General features: G+C 52.7%; 1 protein-coding gene across 1 annotated transcript in view; it reads right to left on the minus strand.

Moving 5' to 3' along the window:
- LOC115653160 (talin-1-like) overlaps positions 1-18,132 on the minus strand; it is a 125,189-nt gene that overhangs the window by 21,619 nt on the left and 85,438 nt on the right. The window contains exons 3-9 of the mRNA XM_030565986.1: positions 4,441-4,538; positions 3,882-4,011; positions 3,294-3,446; positions 2,878-3,020; positions 1,209-1,336; positions 773-833; positions 158-262 (exon numbers count right to left, since the gene is read on the minus strand). Of these exons, the coding sequence (XP_030421846.1) occupies positions 158-262; positions 773-833; positions 1,209-1,336; positions 2,878-3,020; positions 3,294-3,446; positions 3,882-4,011; positions 4,441-4,538 (818 nt within the window). The remainder of the gene's footprint in view (positions 1-157; positions 263-772; positions 834-1,208; positions 1,337-2,877; positions 3,021-3,293; positions 3,447-3,881; positions 4,012-4,440; positions 4,539-18,132) is intronic.

Consider the following 18,132-nt stretch of genomic DNA (forward strand, 5'->3'; position numbering starts at 1 on the left):
CCCACGGGCCCCACTCCGCTGGATGATGCTCCAGTGATGAAGGAGAGGAGAGAACACGTGAGCAGAGCGGAGGGGAGGAGTGATGGGGGGGGGGGTCGCATGGACACTGATAGCTGGAGGGGTGGAAGGGACAGGAGGCCGGGGCACGCTGGCTCACCTTGACCAGGAAGAAGGAGACGCCATAGGTTTTCAGGGAGCGGGCGAGTTTCACGTAGCGAACTTTGGCCTCAATCTCACTCATGTTGCCGCAGTTCTTGTGAGCCTGAGAGAGCAGAGCCGATAACCCCACCGCCATGGCTCCCTCCAGGGTGCCCCACCCTGCCTGTTGTACCCCCTCCTTCCCCTGCTCCTGGCCACCTCGTCATGGCCCTCCCAGCAACCAGGACCTCACTGGGCCCTGCCAGCCACCACCCTTGTCCTGTTCTCTCCCACCTTGCCTTCCGCCAGCCCTCCATGAACCTTCCCTCAAAGCAGCTGTGCTCATCAGCCTGAACCGCTATGCAGCCTCTCCCACAGCCGGTGTATCCCCTGCCTCTGCCCCTGCCCCTCCTCGCTATGGGCTCTCCCAGGAACTACCAGGCCTCCATCCCAGCCACAGCCGCACACCAAATGACCGAATGCCCCATTGAGTAGCCGCCCCAGGCTCCTGCCTCCTCTCCTGGGCATGGGTCCTGCAGCCTTGGGAGAGGCCAACACCTGGCTGTGCACAGGCCAGGCGAACAGATCCCAGGCCAGGCCCAGGCAGCGGCCTGCCCCACCCCGGCACACTCACCATGAAGATCTTGCGCTCGCCTTTCTGCTTGATGTACTCCTTGGGCAGGAAGTCCTTCAGGCTACAGGGAAAGCAGAACCAGCTGTTACTGGCAGAGCCTGGCGCAGGCCTGCCGACCCCCAGCACGTGCCCTGGATAAGCCCCAGTGCCAAGTCCTGGCATCAGCCCCCGCAGGAGCCCCAGGCAGGGCATGAGCAGGGAGTGAGTCCTTGGGGCAGGGCGGACATGGGAGAGGCCGGAGCTCAGGGCTCCGTCAGGACCCTCATCTCCGAAGCAGACCCCTCCACACTGCAGAGGTACCCAGAGGGCTCCCTGGAACGGGTGCGGCAGGGAGCAGGCCGGGAGCTCCGCCCTCACAGTAGCGCTGAGCCAAGTGCCGCACTGGGGGGCAGGGGCTGCTGGGGGGCGCCTCTGTAGGGTTCTTTGGGACCCTTACTCCAGAAAGCCTGGCTTGTGCTTCTGCTCATTGTGGGATCCAAACTGGATCTGACACTGGAACCCAGCAAACTCGCAGGCCTTGTCGAAGGAAACAGGGTGGGAGCCATTCAGGATGTCATCACGAGCCTGTGGGAGAGGAGAAGGGTGAGTCTGGGGCACTGGGATGGGGGGATGGGGAGCCACACACTGACCGGGTGTGTGTGGTCACACGCTGGCTGGGGGGTGGGAAGGAAGAAGAGGGGGTGGGGGTCACACACTGGCTGGGGAGGGGACAGGGATCGCACACTGGCTGGGGGGTGGGGAGGAAGGAGAGGAGATGGGGGCCGCATGCTGGCTGCAGGGGGAGGGAGGGGAGCCACACACTGGCTGGGGGGTGGGGAGGAAGGAGGAGGGTCACACACTGGCTGAGGAGGAAGGAGAAGGGATGGGGTCTCACGCTGGTGGGGGGGGTGTGGAGGAAGGAAAGGAGATGGGGGTCGCATGCTGGCTGCAGGGGGAGGGAGGGGAGCCACACACTGGCTGGGGGGCGGAGAAAAGAGAGGGGAAGGGAACTGCACACTGGCTGGAGGAGAAGTTCCCGCACTCTGGCTTAACATGACGTGCTGAGACCATTGTGGAGCTGTTCCTGCCCGGCACTCTCTGAAGATGACTGTTTGCTGACTTGAGGCTAAGCTGTTTTGCCGGGGGAGAGGAGGCAAGTCAGGTCCAGGAGCTGGCTGGGGCCTGGTCTTACACAGCGTGTATGGGGGGAGGGGGGAGATGCATTACTAGCTGCTCAAAACACTTCTCCTTGGGGCTAAGAAGTGGCAGCTCCTAAGGGACAGGAGGTGCCAGACCAGGGCAGCCCATCGCCCATGCGCACAGGGCAGCAGCCTGAGCCGCCGCCCCCCAAGCCCAGACACTGCTAGTTCCCCAGGGAAAGGGTTAGAAGGGAGCAGGAAGCTGCGCTGGGGCCCCTGGAGCACAGCAGGGCAGGAAGGAGCCCCGAGAGCTCAGCCAGTCCAGCCCACTGTGCTGCGACAGGACTAACTAATACCAAGCCACCCCTGACAGGGTTTGTCCAGTCCGCTCCTAAAACTCTGCAATGACGGGGACCCCTCAGCCTCCTCAGGTCACCTGCTGAACCATCCCTGCGGGGGGAGAGCTGGGCCTAACGCCCAGACTCAGGCCACGTCTACACTGGCAAGCTGAGAGTGGCACAGCAGTACCGATGCAGCTGTGCTGCTGTCAGGTTGCTTGTGTAGCCGCTGTCCCTGTGACATCATAAAACCACCCCCCCTGAGTGGTGGTAGCTGTGTCGGGTGAGAGCGTCTCCCATCGAGCGAGCGCTGGGCACCCGAGGGGCTGTTTTTCACATGCTGAGTGACGTGACTTTTGCTGACATAAATGCTAGCGTAGACAGGGCCTTTCTTGTTCCAAACTAAGCCAAGTCCTTCTTAGTCTCCCGTTAGCGGACATGGAGAGCAATGGGCCAGCAGAGTGCCGGCTCCCAGCCACGGAGAGCTGCCCTGCACCAGGTAACAGCGTGCAATCCATACTGCAAAGCCCCAGAGCATCGTGGCCAGGACACCAGGGCTGAGGCTGAAGAGGACCGGCACGGCCTGGGGAGCGGGGAACGGGTCACTAGCTAAGCTTTGGTGGCAGGTAACAGGCTGGGGGGCGGGTACCTGCACGTAGAGCAGGTTGAGCTGCACAGGGTCCCTGGAGTCCACGTTCTGGTCGGAGTAGAAGAACTTGCGTCGCAGCAGAAGCGTCTCGTTGTCGTCGATGCCTTGCTCACGCAGTGTTCGCCCATGATCCAGCCAGTTCACTGCCGAGAGCACAGAACGTGAGCAGGGCCATACGTCGGCCCCACAGCTAGTCCCAGCCCAGGGCATGAGGCTGGGAGGAACAGACCGACTGACCCAAGGCACTGAGAGACTATGCAGGGGTGACCCCCGCACTCCCACCGCCACCTCCCTCCATCCACAGCGCTGGCCACCCCCAGGACTGACCTCCCCCCATGGCGCCCACTTGCCCACTCGCTGCCCGCAGTGCAGGCTGGCCCCAGCCCTCCTGCCCACAGCACAGGGCAGGTCCGTACACTCATCGTCCGTGTGCAACTTCTGCTTGAGTTTCTCCATCTTCTTCTCATCCCGCAGCAGGGTCTTGTCCTTCTTGAGCGTGCCGGTGATCTCCTCCTTCTTCTCCTCCATCATCTCCCGCACCAGGGAGTACTCATCATGATTGGTGATGCCTGCAGGGGCAGACAGCGCAGTGCCCGTCACAGCCAGCCTGGCAGCCACAGGCTGGGGAGCCCCCAAGAACACAGAGCTCCCCCTGTCCAGTTCAGCATCCCTGCAATACGCCCTATGGAATACAAACACCCCCTGCCTGGGCAGTGCCCCTGAAGAACAGCACCCCCTACCTGCATGCAGGCACTGCCGCCCACTCTCCTCGACCCCCCACAGCCAAGCAATGCCCCCTCCCCAACCTCTTGCCCCTGTGCCCCCCCAGGCCAGACAGCGCCCCCTTCCCATCCTCTCCCTATGCCAGGCAATGCACCCTCCCCATCCTCTTATCCCCTGACAGCCAGGCAACATCGCCTCATCCCTTTTCACCTCCCCAAGCAAGACATCGCACCCTCCCATCCTGCCCCTGGCTCTGGCCTGGGCGGTGCTCCGTCCCTTACCAATCCGAGCACAGATTGTCATGAGTATGTCCGTGACTGTTTTGGAGTCGTCCACCATGACTGTTTTAACTGTCCCATCCAGCATGCGAATCTTGAGCGGTCGTTGCTTCTTCTTGTACTCCATGGTGTCCTATAGTGCAGGTGCTCAGTGTTAGCGCCAGCGTCCGGGCACGCCTGCAGGGGCATGTGATCACCATGCCCTCCCCTCTGTACCAGGGAACCCCGCTCACCCCTGAGGAACAGCCATGCCCGGGAGATGGGAGGGAGTACCCAGGGCTATGGAGCAGGCTGCACCGGGCACGGCAGAGCATAGAATCATAGACTATCAGGGTTGGACAGACCTCAGGAGGTATCTAGTCCAACCCCCTGCTCAAAGCAGGACCAATTCCCACCTAAATCATTCCAGCCAGGGCTTTGGCAAGCCAGGCCTTAAAAACCTCTAAAAACCTTGCACTGGGGCTGGGGGCAGTAGAGGCACGTACTGCACTGCAGGGCACGTCACAGTCCAGAGCTTGGGGAAGGATGTATGGGGACTCAGGGGCAGGGACTGGGCACTTACCCCATTGCGGAGCATGTAGTAGTCCAGAGCCTTCCCAGCTTCCAGCCAAATCCCCTTCTTCGGGTCCTCATCCGAAAGGAACAGCCCAAAATCACTGGCTGAAAAACAGAGCAGACTCTCCCAGCACAGGCCCATGATCCTGGGTCCCCATTCTCCCAGCATGGGCCCCTCAGCTCCCTGGCCCAGCCAGTCCAGGGTCCTGGCCCCAAGAGCAGAGTCTCCCCCAGTGCACATCTCTCCTAACAGAACGTTGCATTACAGAGGTGCAGGGATGGATGGAGAGGCTGTTCTGGGGGGCAGAGGAGGGCGACAGCAGAGAAGAGACGGGGAGGTAAAGGAGCGGGGAGGCCGAGGGGGACAGGCTGAGGAGAAGCAGAAGGGTGGAATTGTGTAGAGTTTGGAGCCTCCCACCTGAATGTCTAACATGCAGCTACACGGCTCAGAGAGATGGAGAATAAGGTGTGTGCGGAGGTGTCCAGGGAATGGAGGGAAGAGGGGAGGCAGCCAGACCCACAACCATTACGAATAGAGATAAAAACTTGAACTGAGTTTTGAAGGTGTGCAGACGTGGAGAGAGCTTCCTTCACTGCACAGCCCGTTGTGGGAGAGAGAGCAGGACCCCCCTTCGACTAGCACACAAGTCCCACACACAGCATCTCCCTCTCACCGAGTTCTGTGTCAAGGACGGATGAACTCTGCATTAGTGAATTGCCCGGCTTCCCCGCTCTAGCTTTGGCTGCTGGTAGCCGATTATACAGAGTCTCTGAATTAAGTTTACCCTAACCCTAAGCAACAAGGGTGATGTCGTGGTGGGAGTCTGCTATAAGCACCAGACCAGGGGGATGAGGTGGATGAGGCTTTCTTCCAGCAACTAGCAGAAGTTACTAGAGAGCAGGCCCTGGTTCTCATGGGAGACTTCAAACACCCTGATATCTGCTGGGAGAGCAATACAGCAATGCACAGACAATCCAGGAAGTTTTTGGAAAGTGTAGGGAACAATTTCCTGGTGCACGTGCTGGAAGAACCAACTAAGGGCAGTGCTCTTCTTGACCTGCTGCTCACAAACAGGGAAGAATTAGTAGGGGAAGCAAAAGTGGATGGGAACCTGGGAGGCAGTGACCATGAGATGGTCGAGTTCAGGATCCTGACACAAGGAGGAAAGGAGAGCAGCAGAATATGGACCCTGGACTTCAGAAAAGCAGACTTTGACTCCCTCAGGGAACTGATGGGCGGGATCCCCTGGGAGAATAACATGAGGGGGCAAGGAGTCCAGGATCGCTGGCTGTATTTTAAAGAATCCTTACTGGGGTTGCAGGAACAAACTATCCCGATGTGTAGAAAGAATAGTAAATATGGCAGGCGACCAGCTTGGCTTAACAGTGAAATCCTTGCTGATCTTAAACACAAAAAAGAAGCTTACAAGAAGGGGAAGATTGGACAAATGATCAGGGAGGAGGATAAAAATATTGCTCAGGCATGCAGGAGTGAAATCAGGAGGCCAAATCACACTTGGAGTTGCAGCTAGCAAGAGATGTTAAGAGTAACAAGAAGGGTTTCTTCAGGTATGTTAGCAACAAGAAAGTCAAGGAAAGTGTGGGCCCCTTACTGAATGGGGGAGGCAACCTAGTGTCAGAGGATGTGGAAAAAGCTAATGCACTCAATGATTTTTTTTGCCTCTGTCTTCACAAACAAGGTCAGCTCCCAGCCTGCTGCACTGGGCAGCACAGCATGGGGAAGAGGTGACCAGCCCTCTGTGGAAAAAAGTGGTTCAGGACTATTTAGAAAAGCTGGATGACCACTAATCCATAGGGCCGGATGCGCTGCATCCGAGGGGCTAAAGGAGTTGGCGGATGTGATTGCAGAGCCATTGGCCATTATCTTTGAAAACTCATGGCGATCGGGGGAAGTCCTGGATGACTGGAAAAAGGCTACTGTAGTGCCCATCTTTAAAAAAGGGAAGGAGGAGGATCCAGGGAACTACAGGCCAGTCAGCCTCACCTCAGTCCCTGGGAAAATCATGGAGCTGGTCCTCAAGGAATCAATTCTGAAGCACTTAGAGGAGAGGAAAGTGATCAGGAACAGTCAGCATGGATTCACCAAGGGCAAGTCATGCCTGACTAACCTAATTGCCTTCTATGAGGAGATAACTGGCTCTGTGGATGAGGGGAACGCAGTGGACGTGTTATTCCTTGACTTTAGCAAAGCTTTTGATACGGTCTCTCACAGTATTCTTGCTGGCAAGTTAAAGAAGTATGGGCTGGATGAATGGACTATAAGGTGGGTAAAAAGCTGGCTAGATCATCGGGCTCCACAGGTAGTGATCAATGGCTCCATGTCTAGTTGGCAGCCAGTATCAAGTGGAGTGCCCCAAGAGTCAGTTCTGGGGCTGATTTTGTTCAATATCTTCATTAATGATCTGGACGATGAAGTGGACTGCAGCAAGTTTGCAGATGACTCTAAACTGGGAGGAGTGGTAGATACGCTGGAGGGTAGGGATAGGATACAGAGGGACCGAGACAAATTAGAGGATTGGGCCAAAAGAAATCTGAGGAAATTCAAGAAGGATAAGTGCAGAGTCCTGCACTTAGGATGGAGGAATCCCATTCACTGCTACAGACTAGGGAATGAGCGGCTAGGCAGCAGTGCTGCAGAAAAGAACCTAGGGGTTACAGTGGACGAGAAGCTGGATATGAGTCGACAGTGTGCCCCTGTTGCAGAGAAGGCTAACGGCATTTTGGGTTGTATAATTAGGGGCACTGCTAGCAGATTGAGGGACGTGATCATTCCCCTCTATTCAACATTGGTGAGGCCTCATCTGGAGTACTGTGTCCAGTTTTGGGCCCCACGCTACAAAAAGGATGTGGAAAAATTGGAAAAAGTCCAGCAGAGGGCAAAAAAAAAAGATTGGGGGCTGGAGCACATGACTTGTGAGGAGAGGCTGAGGGAACTGGGATTGTTTAGTCTGCAGAAGAGAAGAGTGAGGGGGGATTTGACAGCAGCTTTCAACTACCTGAAAGGGGGTTCCAAAGAGGATGGATCTAGACTGTTCTCAGTGGTGGCAGATGACAGAACAAGGAGCAATGGTCTCAAGTTGCAGTGGGGGAGGTCTAGGTTGGATATTAGGAAAAACTTTTTCACTAGGAGGGTGGTGAAGCACTGGAATGGGTTCCCTAGGGAGGTGGTGGAATCTCCTTCCTTAGAGGTTTTTAAGGTCAGGCTTGACAAAGCCCTGGCTGGGATGATTTAGTTGGGGATTGGTCCTGCTTTGAGCAGGGGGTGGGACTATATGACTTCCTGAGGTCCCTTCCAACCCTGATATTCTATGATCTCCTCAATTGCTCTCTGTCAATATCAGGAGTTCCTGAGGCATCAGCACTTTGCTCATCTAGTCTAGTGGCTGTTGCATTGGTCCTCTGACAGGATCCCAAATGGCATGAAAGTTACCATTCTTCCACAGAAGAAAACCCAGTAACTGCAGAGCACAAGGAGCTCAGCCAGGACGAGCCTTGACTATGGGTAGCAAGGAGCTGCCTGAGAGGAGGACAGCGAGAGGGAAGCTGGGCACTTTGACCCCAAACTGACTGAATTAAACACAGCGAGGAATAGACCATCTCAGAACGCCGCTGCACAAAGGGCTCAGATTGCAGGGGAACAAATGCCAGGGAATTCAGAAATCTAGTGAGTACCCTGCACTGGGAGGCGGTAATAAAACCCACCAGGGGGAAGGTGGCAGGGAACCCGAAATGACAGCATAATTAAGGCACAATGGCCTGTGATTTCTCTTCCCGTACCAGAAACCGGAACTACCTAGGAATACACAGCCAGGAAAGACTGGCCAGGAAAGAGATAGCACCAGGAAAGCGGTAACAAACCCAGATTGTGGCAAAATCTTATTCTCAAAATTAACCGGACAGGAATCATGTGGCCTGTGCACCAGCTAAAGGGAAATGAGAAAGTGTGAGCAATAGAATGAGTTACAAAGCAAGGAATGTTAGAGACAACAGGAAGGGGAGGGTTCTTCAAACCTGTCAGACAAAAAAGAACACTCACAGAGGGTGTGGGTGCACTGCTTAGGGGAGAACATGAGCAGGTAATGGTAGATAAGAGGAAGGCAGAGCTGCTCAATGCCTACTTTGCTTCAGTCCTCTCACAAAAAATAACAGGTGACCAGACGACTAGCAAAGTTATCACAGACAATAAAGGGGAAAGGATGCAGATCAGGCCAAGTAAAGAACATGTCAGCTCTTCTGACCAATCTGAGTGAATTCAAATCAGCAGGGCCGGATGCTATTCACCTCAGGGTACTGGACAAATTAGCTGAAGAACTCTCAGAGCCACTGACAACGATATTTACAAGCTCGTGGCTGACAGGAGAGGTCCTGAAAGCCCGGAGAAGGGCTAATGTAGGGGAAAAGGAGGAGCCAGGGAACAACAGACCAGTCAGCCTGACCTCGATACTAGAGCCATGTCTAAAACATTCAGTTGAAATACCGGCAGGATGGAGGGTGATCACCAGCAGCCAGCCTGGATTTACCTAGAACACATCCTGCCAAACCAGCTTGATTCCTGCTTTGAGAGAGTAACTGGGTTGGTGGCTGAGAGAATGCAGTGGACATAGTATACCTGGACTTCAGCAAGGCTTTTGACACAGTCTCCGGTGACATTCTGATAGCGAAGCTGGAGAAATGCGGGCTCAACAGAACTGCGATTATGTGGATACATAATTGGTTAAACAACCACAAACAAAGATTAGCTACTAATGGAATGATGTCAGGAGGCCTCAAGTGGGATTCCACAGGGATCTGTTCTGGGTCTAGTGTTTAACATCTTTATTAATGACCTGAATGTAGGAAGAGAGAGTATCTTGATCAAATTCTCAGATGACACAAAGCTAGGGCGGGTTGCCAACACTTAGGAGGATAGAGCTAAAATTCAGAGGGATCTTGACTAACTGGAGAAGTGGGCTACAGACAACACAATGAAATTCAGCAGAGACAAATTAAGGTGCTACACTTAGGGAAGAGAAACCAAGTGTGCAAATACAGAATGGGGTAAAGCTGGCTTGGGGCGGCACTGCTGAGAAGGATGTGGGAGCTGTGGTGGATCACAACCTCAACATGAGTCAGCAATGTGATGCTGTTGCAAAAAAGAGCAAATGAAGTTTCAGACTGCATTAACAGAGTCACAGCATGCAAGGCACAGGAAGTGATAGTATCGCTCTATTCGGTGCTGCTAGGCTAGAGTTGTGTGTCCAGTTTTGGTCACCACTGTATAGAAAGGATGTAGGGAAACTGGAAACTATCCAGAGGCCAGGAACAAAGATGATCAAAGTGATGGAATGCAGCCGTATGAGCAAAGGCTGAAGGAACTGGGTATGTTTAGTTTGGAAAAGAGGAGATTAAGGAGGACATGACAGTGGTCTGCAGACAGTTAAAAGGCTGCCATAAGAAAGACGGAGAAAGGGGGCAGGACAAGAGGCAGTGGGCTCAAACTACAGCAGTAGGACAATGGAACAGACGCCTACAGAGGTTGTGGAAGCTCCTTTGCTGGAAGTTTTCAAAAGGAGGCTAGAGCCGTCTGTCTGGGATGGTTTAGATACAACAAATCCTGTACCTTGTCCAAGGGTTGGATTACATGACCCTGGTGGCCCCTCCTAACCTCATGGTTCTGTGAACTGGGCAGGGGCACCTCGAGGAATTGCAGGGTTAGGGCCAGGTCAAATTATCAGCCTCAGCAGGAGCAAAGCCCTGTCCTGGGGTGGCCCTCTGAAGGGGCAAGCACCTGTGTCAGGCTCTGCTAAGGAGAACAAGCCAAGCCAGATCCACCTGTGGATGGCTGATTGCTTAAGTAGCTGGCAGCCAGCTCAGGAACACTGGGCCTCAAAAAGAGTTAGGATGGTTTAGGCCGGAGCCTAGAATAGGGTGAGGAAACTATGAGGATCTAGGTAAGCAGCTACTCCCAGGGGCTCCTGGGGAAAAGAACAGCCCCAGCACACAGACGGGATGTTTCAGAGGACAGCACTACAGAGCTCTCCAGGCTCTCCTGAGGCCACAGGGGAGGACTGCAGAGCCCAGGAAGCGGAGAAGCCTGGGGACTGACAGCAGAAAGAGCAGGCGTATTTCCCTACCATGTTTGGCACTTGATTCAATGAACTAGAGCCCTTGTATACATTGTTCATTGTGCACAAGCCTCAGTGAGCTTACTAAAAGTCCACTAGGGGAAACTGAGGCAGAGCTGTAACTCTGGTTCCACACTGGATGCCAGGGAGCCCTTCAGCAGGGAGTGTTCACTGTTACAACATGTTCTAGGAGTGGGACCCAAGAGCCACGCCCATCAAGGCGATGACAACGCAGAGCGATGCTTACAACTGTCTGCAGTGCAAGATGGCTGACATCCCAGATCGGCACATGGAGCAACGACAACCCCAGCTGGGCGGAAAGCCCGGCCACCATGACAGCAACCAGACAAGCTCAGCCATTGCACACAGGAAAGGAAAAGGAGTCAGATGGTCCCACCAACTGGGGGCGGGTACTGTGGGCAGGTCTGCCTGTGGCTGTCAGAGACAATGAGGATTACTAGCTGGCACCTGGGAGGGCTGGGCTACGAAGGACACTGGGTCTCAGATACCAGAGACCACAGTGGCTGATAACGCCGAACCAAGGATTGAGGAGAAACAGTTTGAGGCCGAGAAGCGTGAAGTCCCGGGGTAATGTGCTGCATGTGTGACAAGCCGGGGCACGTCAAGAGACTCATGGGAGCCCCAGACAGATGGTACACCACTAGAGGGGTGATTGGGTACACTGCTCAAGGCAGCTGCTTCGCTAAGGGGCTTACCCCTTCCCCCATTTATCAGGGCATGGTAAGGTCTCCTTCAGCCTCAGGGCATGAGGCTTGGAAAGGCAGGCGGGGTTAACACAGAGTCAAAAACACTTCCATTAGAAGAGGGGTCCGTTACTGGAGGGAAAGAAAGCAGGGTCTCTGGATTGAGGAAACGCACAGTCCCAGGGTTCCCAGGAAATGTAAGTGATAAGAACATTGGTAAGGGAAGCAAAGGGACATGAGGAGAAATCTATGGCTGGCAGAGTTAAGGACAGTAAGAAGGATTTTTAAAAAAATTTCTGAACAAAAACATCCCTGACAATGGTATTGATCCATTACTAGATGGAAATGGCAGAATTATCAATACTAGCAATGCAGGAAAGGCAGAAGTGTTCAATAAATGTTTCTGTTTGTATTTGGTAAAAAACGATATGGTCATATAATATGAAAACACTCTTTCCACTGCACTAGTATCTCACAAGGACGTTAAACAGCACCTGCTAAAGTTAGCTGACTTCTTTAAATCAGCAGGTCTGGAGAACTTGCATCCAAGAGTATTAAAGGAGCTGGCTGTGGAGCTCGCTGGACCATTAATGTTGATTTTTCAATAAGTCTTGGAACACAGGGGAAGTTCAGGAAGTCTCTAAGGGTAACTGGGATGACATGGGTAATTATAGGGCTGTTAGTCTGACATCAGTCTCAGGCAAGATAATGAAGTAGCTGATATGAGACTCATTAATAAAAAATTAAAGGAATATAACAATGAATGCCAATCCACATGGGTTTATAGAAAACCGATCTTGCCAAAGTAATCATCTTTTTTATGTAACTACAATTTTGGTCGATAAAGGTAATAGTGTTGATGTAATACATTTCTGGAAGGCATCTGAATAGGTGCCACAACATTTTGATTAAAATTCTAGACCAATATAAACTTAGCATGGCACACTTAAATGGATTTAAAGCTGGCTAACTGATAGGTCTCAAAATGCAATTGTAAACATGGAATCATCATCAAATGGGTGTCTCTCTAATGGGGTCCCACATGGATCAGTTCTTAGCCTTATAGTATTGAATATTTTTATGAATGACTGGAAGAAAACAAAATCCTAACTAAGAAACATTGCAGATCACATTACAAAGATTGGGGGAGTGGTAAATAATGAAGAGGACAGGTCGCTAACACAAAGCAATCGAGATCACTTGGTAAGATGGGCACAGGCAAACAATACGTGTCTTGATATTACTAAATATATACATCTAGAAACAAAGCATGCAGGCCATGCTTACATGATGGGGCCCTTTACCCTGGGAAGCGTGACTCAAAAAAAGATTTTGGGGTTGTGATGGAAACGACTCTGGCCAAAAGGGCCTAATGCGATCCTTGGATGCACAAATGGGGGAATCTCAAGTAGGAGCAGAGAGGTTATTTTACCTCTGTATTTAGCACTGGCGTGACCACTGCTGGAATCATGTGTCCAGTTCTGGTGTCCACCATTTAAGAAGCATGTTGAAAAATTTGAGAGGGTTCAGAGAAGAGCCACAAAAATGATTTAAGGATTGGAAAACCTGCCTTGTAGTGACAGACTCAAGGAGCACAATCTACTTAGCTTAACAAAGAGAAGGTTAAGGGGTGACTTGATCTATAACGGGGTTGGCAACCTATGGCATGCGAGCCGATTTTCAATGGCACGCTGCGGCTTGCCGGGACTCCAGCATGCCACTAAAATTCCTGGCCTGCTCTCCTCTGCCCTCCGCTCCCCCTGGCAAGCTGCCAGCCCCTCCCCTGGAGCCATGCCGCCCTGCGTTTGGCTCTGCGGGGAGGCAAAGACGCTCCCCACTCAACCGGAGCTCTGCCGCCGCGCGTGCAGCACTCTGAGGGGGGGGGCTGCGTGCTCCTGCGGGGCGGCATGTCTGGCTCTGCGTGGAGCCTCATGGTAAGCGATTCAGGGCTGGGGCGGGGGTTGGATAAGGGGTGGGGGCAGTCAGGGGACAGGGAGCAGGGTGGGTTGGATTGGGGATGGGATCCCAGAGGGGTGGTGGTAGTTAGGGGCAGGGGGGGTCTCTGGAGGAGACAGTCAGGGAGCAGGGGGGGTTGGATGGGGGATGGGAGTCCTGTGGTCTGTCAGGGGGTGGGGGATGGATAGAGGTTAGGGAACAAGGAGGGTCCTGGGGGGCGGGGGGCAGTTAAGATTGGGGGTCTCTGGAGGGGTTGGTCAGGGGACAAGGAGCTGGGGGGGTTGTATGAGTCAGGAGTTCTGGGGGTCCTGTCAGGGGCAGGGGTGTGGAGAGGGGTTGGGGCAGGCAGGGAGCAGGGGTGGGGGTGGGGATTGGACAGGTCGGGAGATCTGGGGGTCCTGTCAGGAGGTGGGGAGTGGTTGGATAGGCATGGGAGTCCCAGGGGTGTGGATAAGGGTTGGGCCAGTCTGGGGACAGGTAGGAGGTATGGTCCAGTCAGGGGATGAGCAGGGAGGCTCAGATAGGGAGTGGGGTCCTGAGGAACATTTGGGGGCAGGGGTCCCAGGACAGGGTAGTCAGGGGATGGGGGACAGGGAGTTGGCTGCCCTGACTCTTTCACCCCCCCACATACCCAGCCCACCCCACGACCCGCCACCTCCCCACCCCCACCCTGAGCACCAAACAGGAGCTCCTGCGCACACCCCCATTCCCACCGGCACCCCTTGCATCAAATGGGAGCTGCCCAGATAAGTGCCCCAGACCCAAACCTCCTGCCCCAACACTGAGCCCCCTCCCGAATTCTAGCTCCTGGCCAGACCCTTCACCCCCAGCCCTGTGCTCTGTGCACTCCCACCCTCAGCTCAGTGTAGAGAGAGGAAGAGAATGGGCCAGAACCAGGGAGAAGGTAGGTACCCACTGTGTGTGGGCAGGGCCAGGACCCCAGACCGGCAGCAGGCTGAGTGGGTCCGGCAGCCGGGATCCTGGCTCGCAGGAGCTGGCAGATGGAAGCCCTGAGCGGTGGTGGGCTGAGCCGCTCAGCCCACTGCCGGTCTGGGGTTCTGGCTGCTGGACTCTTGCCAGCCGGAGTCCCGGCCGCAGGCCCCACTCAGCCTGCTGCTGGCCTAGATGAACAGAACCCCAGACTGGCAGTGGGCTGAGTGGGTCCGACAGCTGGGATCCCAGCTGGCAGGAGCCGGCGGATGAAACCCCTGAGCGGCAGTGGGCTGAGCTGCTTAGCCCACTGACGGTCTGGGGTCCTGGCTGCTGGCCCTATGCAGTCCGCTGACTGTTTGAGGTTCTGGCTCCCAGACCCTTGCCAGCTGGAGTCCCGGCCGCAGGCCCCACTCAGCCTGCTGCTGGCCTAGGTGAACAGAACCCCAGACCAGCAGCAGGCTGAGCGGGCCAGTGGCGTAAGATCAACATTTTAAATTTCATTTTAAATGAAGCTTCTTAAACATTTTGAAAATCTTGTTTATTTTACAATACAACACTAGTTTAGTTATAAAATATATAGACTTGTAGAGAGAGACCTTCTAAAAAACATTAAAATGTATTGCTGGCCCGTGAAACCTTAAATTAGAGTGAATAAATGAAAACTCGGCACAGCACTTCTGAAAGGTTGCCGACCCCTGGTCTATAAGTATTTACATGCAGAATTCTTCAGTCTAGCAGAGAAAGGTAAAACATGATCCAGTGCCTGGAAATTAGACTCAGATTTTAAGGCCAGAAGAGACCATTATGATCATCTAGTCTGACCTCCTGCACATTGCAGGCCACAGAACCTCACTCATTCACTCCTGTAAAAGGCCCTTAACCACTGGCTGAGTCACTAACGCCCTCAAAACTTGTTTTAAAGACTTCAAGTTACAGAGAATCCATCATTTACTTTAGTATAAACCATCAGGTGACCCGTGGTCATGATGAAAAGGAAAGCGAAAAGGGCCTAGCGTCTCTGCCAATCTGACCTGGAAGAAAATTCCTTACTGACCCCAAATACAGCAGTTAGACTCTGAGCATGTGGGCAAGACCCACCAGTCAGATACCAGGAAAAATATTCTCTGTATTAATTCAGGGCCTTACCCAACTAGACTCCCACCTCCAGCCGCTGGAGATATTTGCTAACAGCAGTCACCGATGGCCCACATCCCATAATCCCATGCAGTCCACAAACATATCAAACTCAGTCGTGGCAGTTCAGTTTTCTGCTCCTACACACTTCCTAGGGGAGCAGTTCCAAAAGTGCACTTCCCTGATGGTTACAAACCTTTGTCTAATTTCAAGCCTGAATTAGTTGATGGCCAGTTTATACCAATTTGTTGTTGTGTCCACATTAGCACTTAACTTAAATAACTCCTCTCCCTCCTTGGTGTTTATCCCTCTGAGGTACTTAAAGACAATAATCCTGTCTCCCCTCAGCCTTCGTGTGATTAGGCCAAACAAGCCAAGCTCCTTGAGTCTCCTCTCATACAGCAGGTTTTCCATTCTTCGGATCACCCTAGTAGCCCTTCTCTGCACCTGTTCCATGCTTTAGAGAGATGAATTCAAACTGGGAGACCAGCATTGTACACATTATTCCACGAGGTCTCACCCATGCCTTCTATAATGGAAGTAACACTTCCCTATCACTACTGGAAATACCTCACCTGATACATCCTAGGACTGCATTCACCATTTTCCTGGCCACATCACACTGGCACCTCATGGTCATTCTATGATGGACCAATACACACAGGTCTTCATCCTCATCTCCCTTTCATCTGATAAATCCCCAGCAGCATGACCTTGCACTTTACACTATTAAATTTCACCCCATTTCCATTACTTACATTTTCAAAGTTTTCAGGGTCATCTAGATCTTCTTGTATGATATTCTGGTCCTTCTCTGTATTGGCAATCCCTCCCACTTTTGTTTCATCTGCAAATTCTAGCAGCACATTCCCAATTTTTGTGACAAGGTCATTAATAAAAATGTTGGATAAGATTTATCCCAAGACTGATCCCCAAAAAACTCCACTAGTAACCTCCCTTCAGCCTGACAGTTCACTTTTCAGTATGACCTGTTGTGGTCTCCCCTTTAACCAGTCCCTTATCCACCTTTCAATTCTCATATTAAACTCTATCTTCTCCAATTTAACTAATAATTTCCCATGTGGAACTGTATCAAATGCCTTACTGAAATCCAGGTAGATTAGACCTACTGCATTTCCTTTGTTGAAAACAGTGGTTATCTTCTCAAAGAAAAGATCAGGTTGGTCTGACATAAATCTACCTTTTGTAAAACCATGTTGTATTTTAGCCCAATTACTGTTTACCTCTATGTCCTTAACTACTTTCTCTTTCAAAATTTGTTCCAAGACCTTGCATACAATTGAGGTCAAACTAACAGGCCTGTAGATCCCTGATCACCTTTTTCCCCTTTCTTAAAAATAGGTCCTACGTTAGCAATTCTCTGGTCATAGGGTCTGACTTGAGTTTAGGGATTCATTGAAAATCCTTGCTATTGGCAGTTGCAATCGCATGTGCCAGTTCCTTCAATATTCTTGGATAGAGATTAAGCAGCTCCCCTGATTTGATCCCATTAAGCAGTTTGAGTTGCCTTCCACCTCAGATATGGTCATTTCTACTTCCATATCCTCATTTCCATTAGCCACCCTGCCACTGCCCCTAAGCTCCTCATTACCTTCACCAAAAACTGAGGCAAAATATTCATGTAGGCATTGGGCCAGGCCTAGATTGTCTCTGCTCTCCAGGCCATCCTCAGTATTTAGGGGTCCCACTCCTTCCCTTGTTTTTTTAAATATATGACTATAAAGCCTTTTGCTACTGGTTTTAATTTCCTTTTCCAGGTAAAACTCTGCTTGGCTTTTGGCAGTTTTTCCCCTGCACTTTCTGACCTCCAAGACGTAGCTTTCCTTGCTGATCTCTCCCATCTTCCATTCCTTGTAGGCTTTTGGCTTTCTCTTAATGACCTGTTTGAGGGGCTTGCTCCTCCAGTTTGGTCTGTAACCTTTGCTTCGGATGCAGGCTTCAGATACTTTAAGCAAAGTTGCAGAAACTAATTCCAAGCCTCCTCCACATTCTGATCCTTGTGTTATTCAGTCCAGTCCAATCCCCTTCCCCAACACTTTTCCCCGGAGCTACAGCGAAGCATTTTAGTGCTTAGGGCGAGAAAGCATATTTGGGCCTCCTAGAGAAGATGTGTGGGAAGGCCCCACGGGGTCACATGATCCCCAGATTTCTGCCTTCCATTTAACAATTTTTTAAACAGTGCCATGCACCCCACCCTTTGAAAACTGTCACCTCCTGCCAGGAGTCAGCAGATCAGAAGCTGGTGGGAGCCGCCGGGCCTGCTCAGGCCCCTGGCTCTCCATGCTGTGGGAGCTGGGGTACTGTCTGGCTGCCCAGAAGCCATCCCTGCTCCCTGCCCTGGGCTCTCCCCAGGAAGGGCGGGCGGCGCAGCTCTGAGCTGCACCCTGACCCACTCTTGCCTCTTCTCAAAGGAACTTGTCACCAAAATGGTGATGCCCTCTGGAGCAAACCCCTGCCCCTACAGCCTGGCTGCCATGAGATGTTCTCTGAGGCTCTCGTTTGCAGCTGCCCTGGTGCTTATGGCTCTGCTGCTGCTCCTTCTCCTCAACCCAGAGGCAACAGGTAACTCTTGATGGGGGGAACACATGATCTAGAGAGAAGCAAAAGCATGTCATGAAGAGGCAGCCCAGCTTGGGAAGCAGAGCAGAGAGAGCTGCCAGGCAGCCAGCCTTTGCCCCGTCTCTCACAGTACAGAGAGCCAAGGGCCAGAGCGGCTCCCACCAGCTTCCGATCCACCAGCTCCAGGCAGGAGAAGGTGGGTTTCAAACTGCACCCTGCCCTCCCCACCCTCCTTGTTTGAAAACCTTTGTGCTAAATGTGACCCTG

Source organism: Gopherus evgoodei, chromosome 6 (assembly GCF_007399415.2).
Source record: "Gopherus evgoodei ecotype Sinaloan lineage chromosome 6, rGopEvg1_v1.p, whole genome shotgun sequence".
NCBI lineage: Eukaryota > Metazoa > Chordata > Testudines > Testudinidae > Gopherus > Gopherus evgoodei.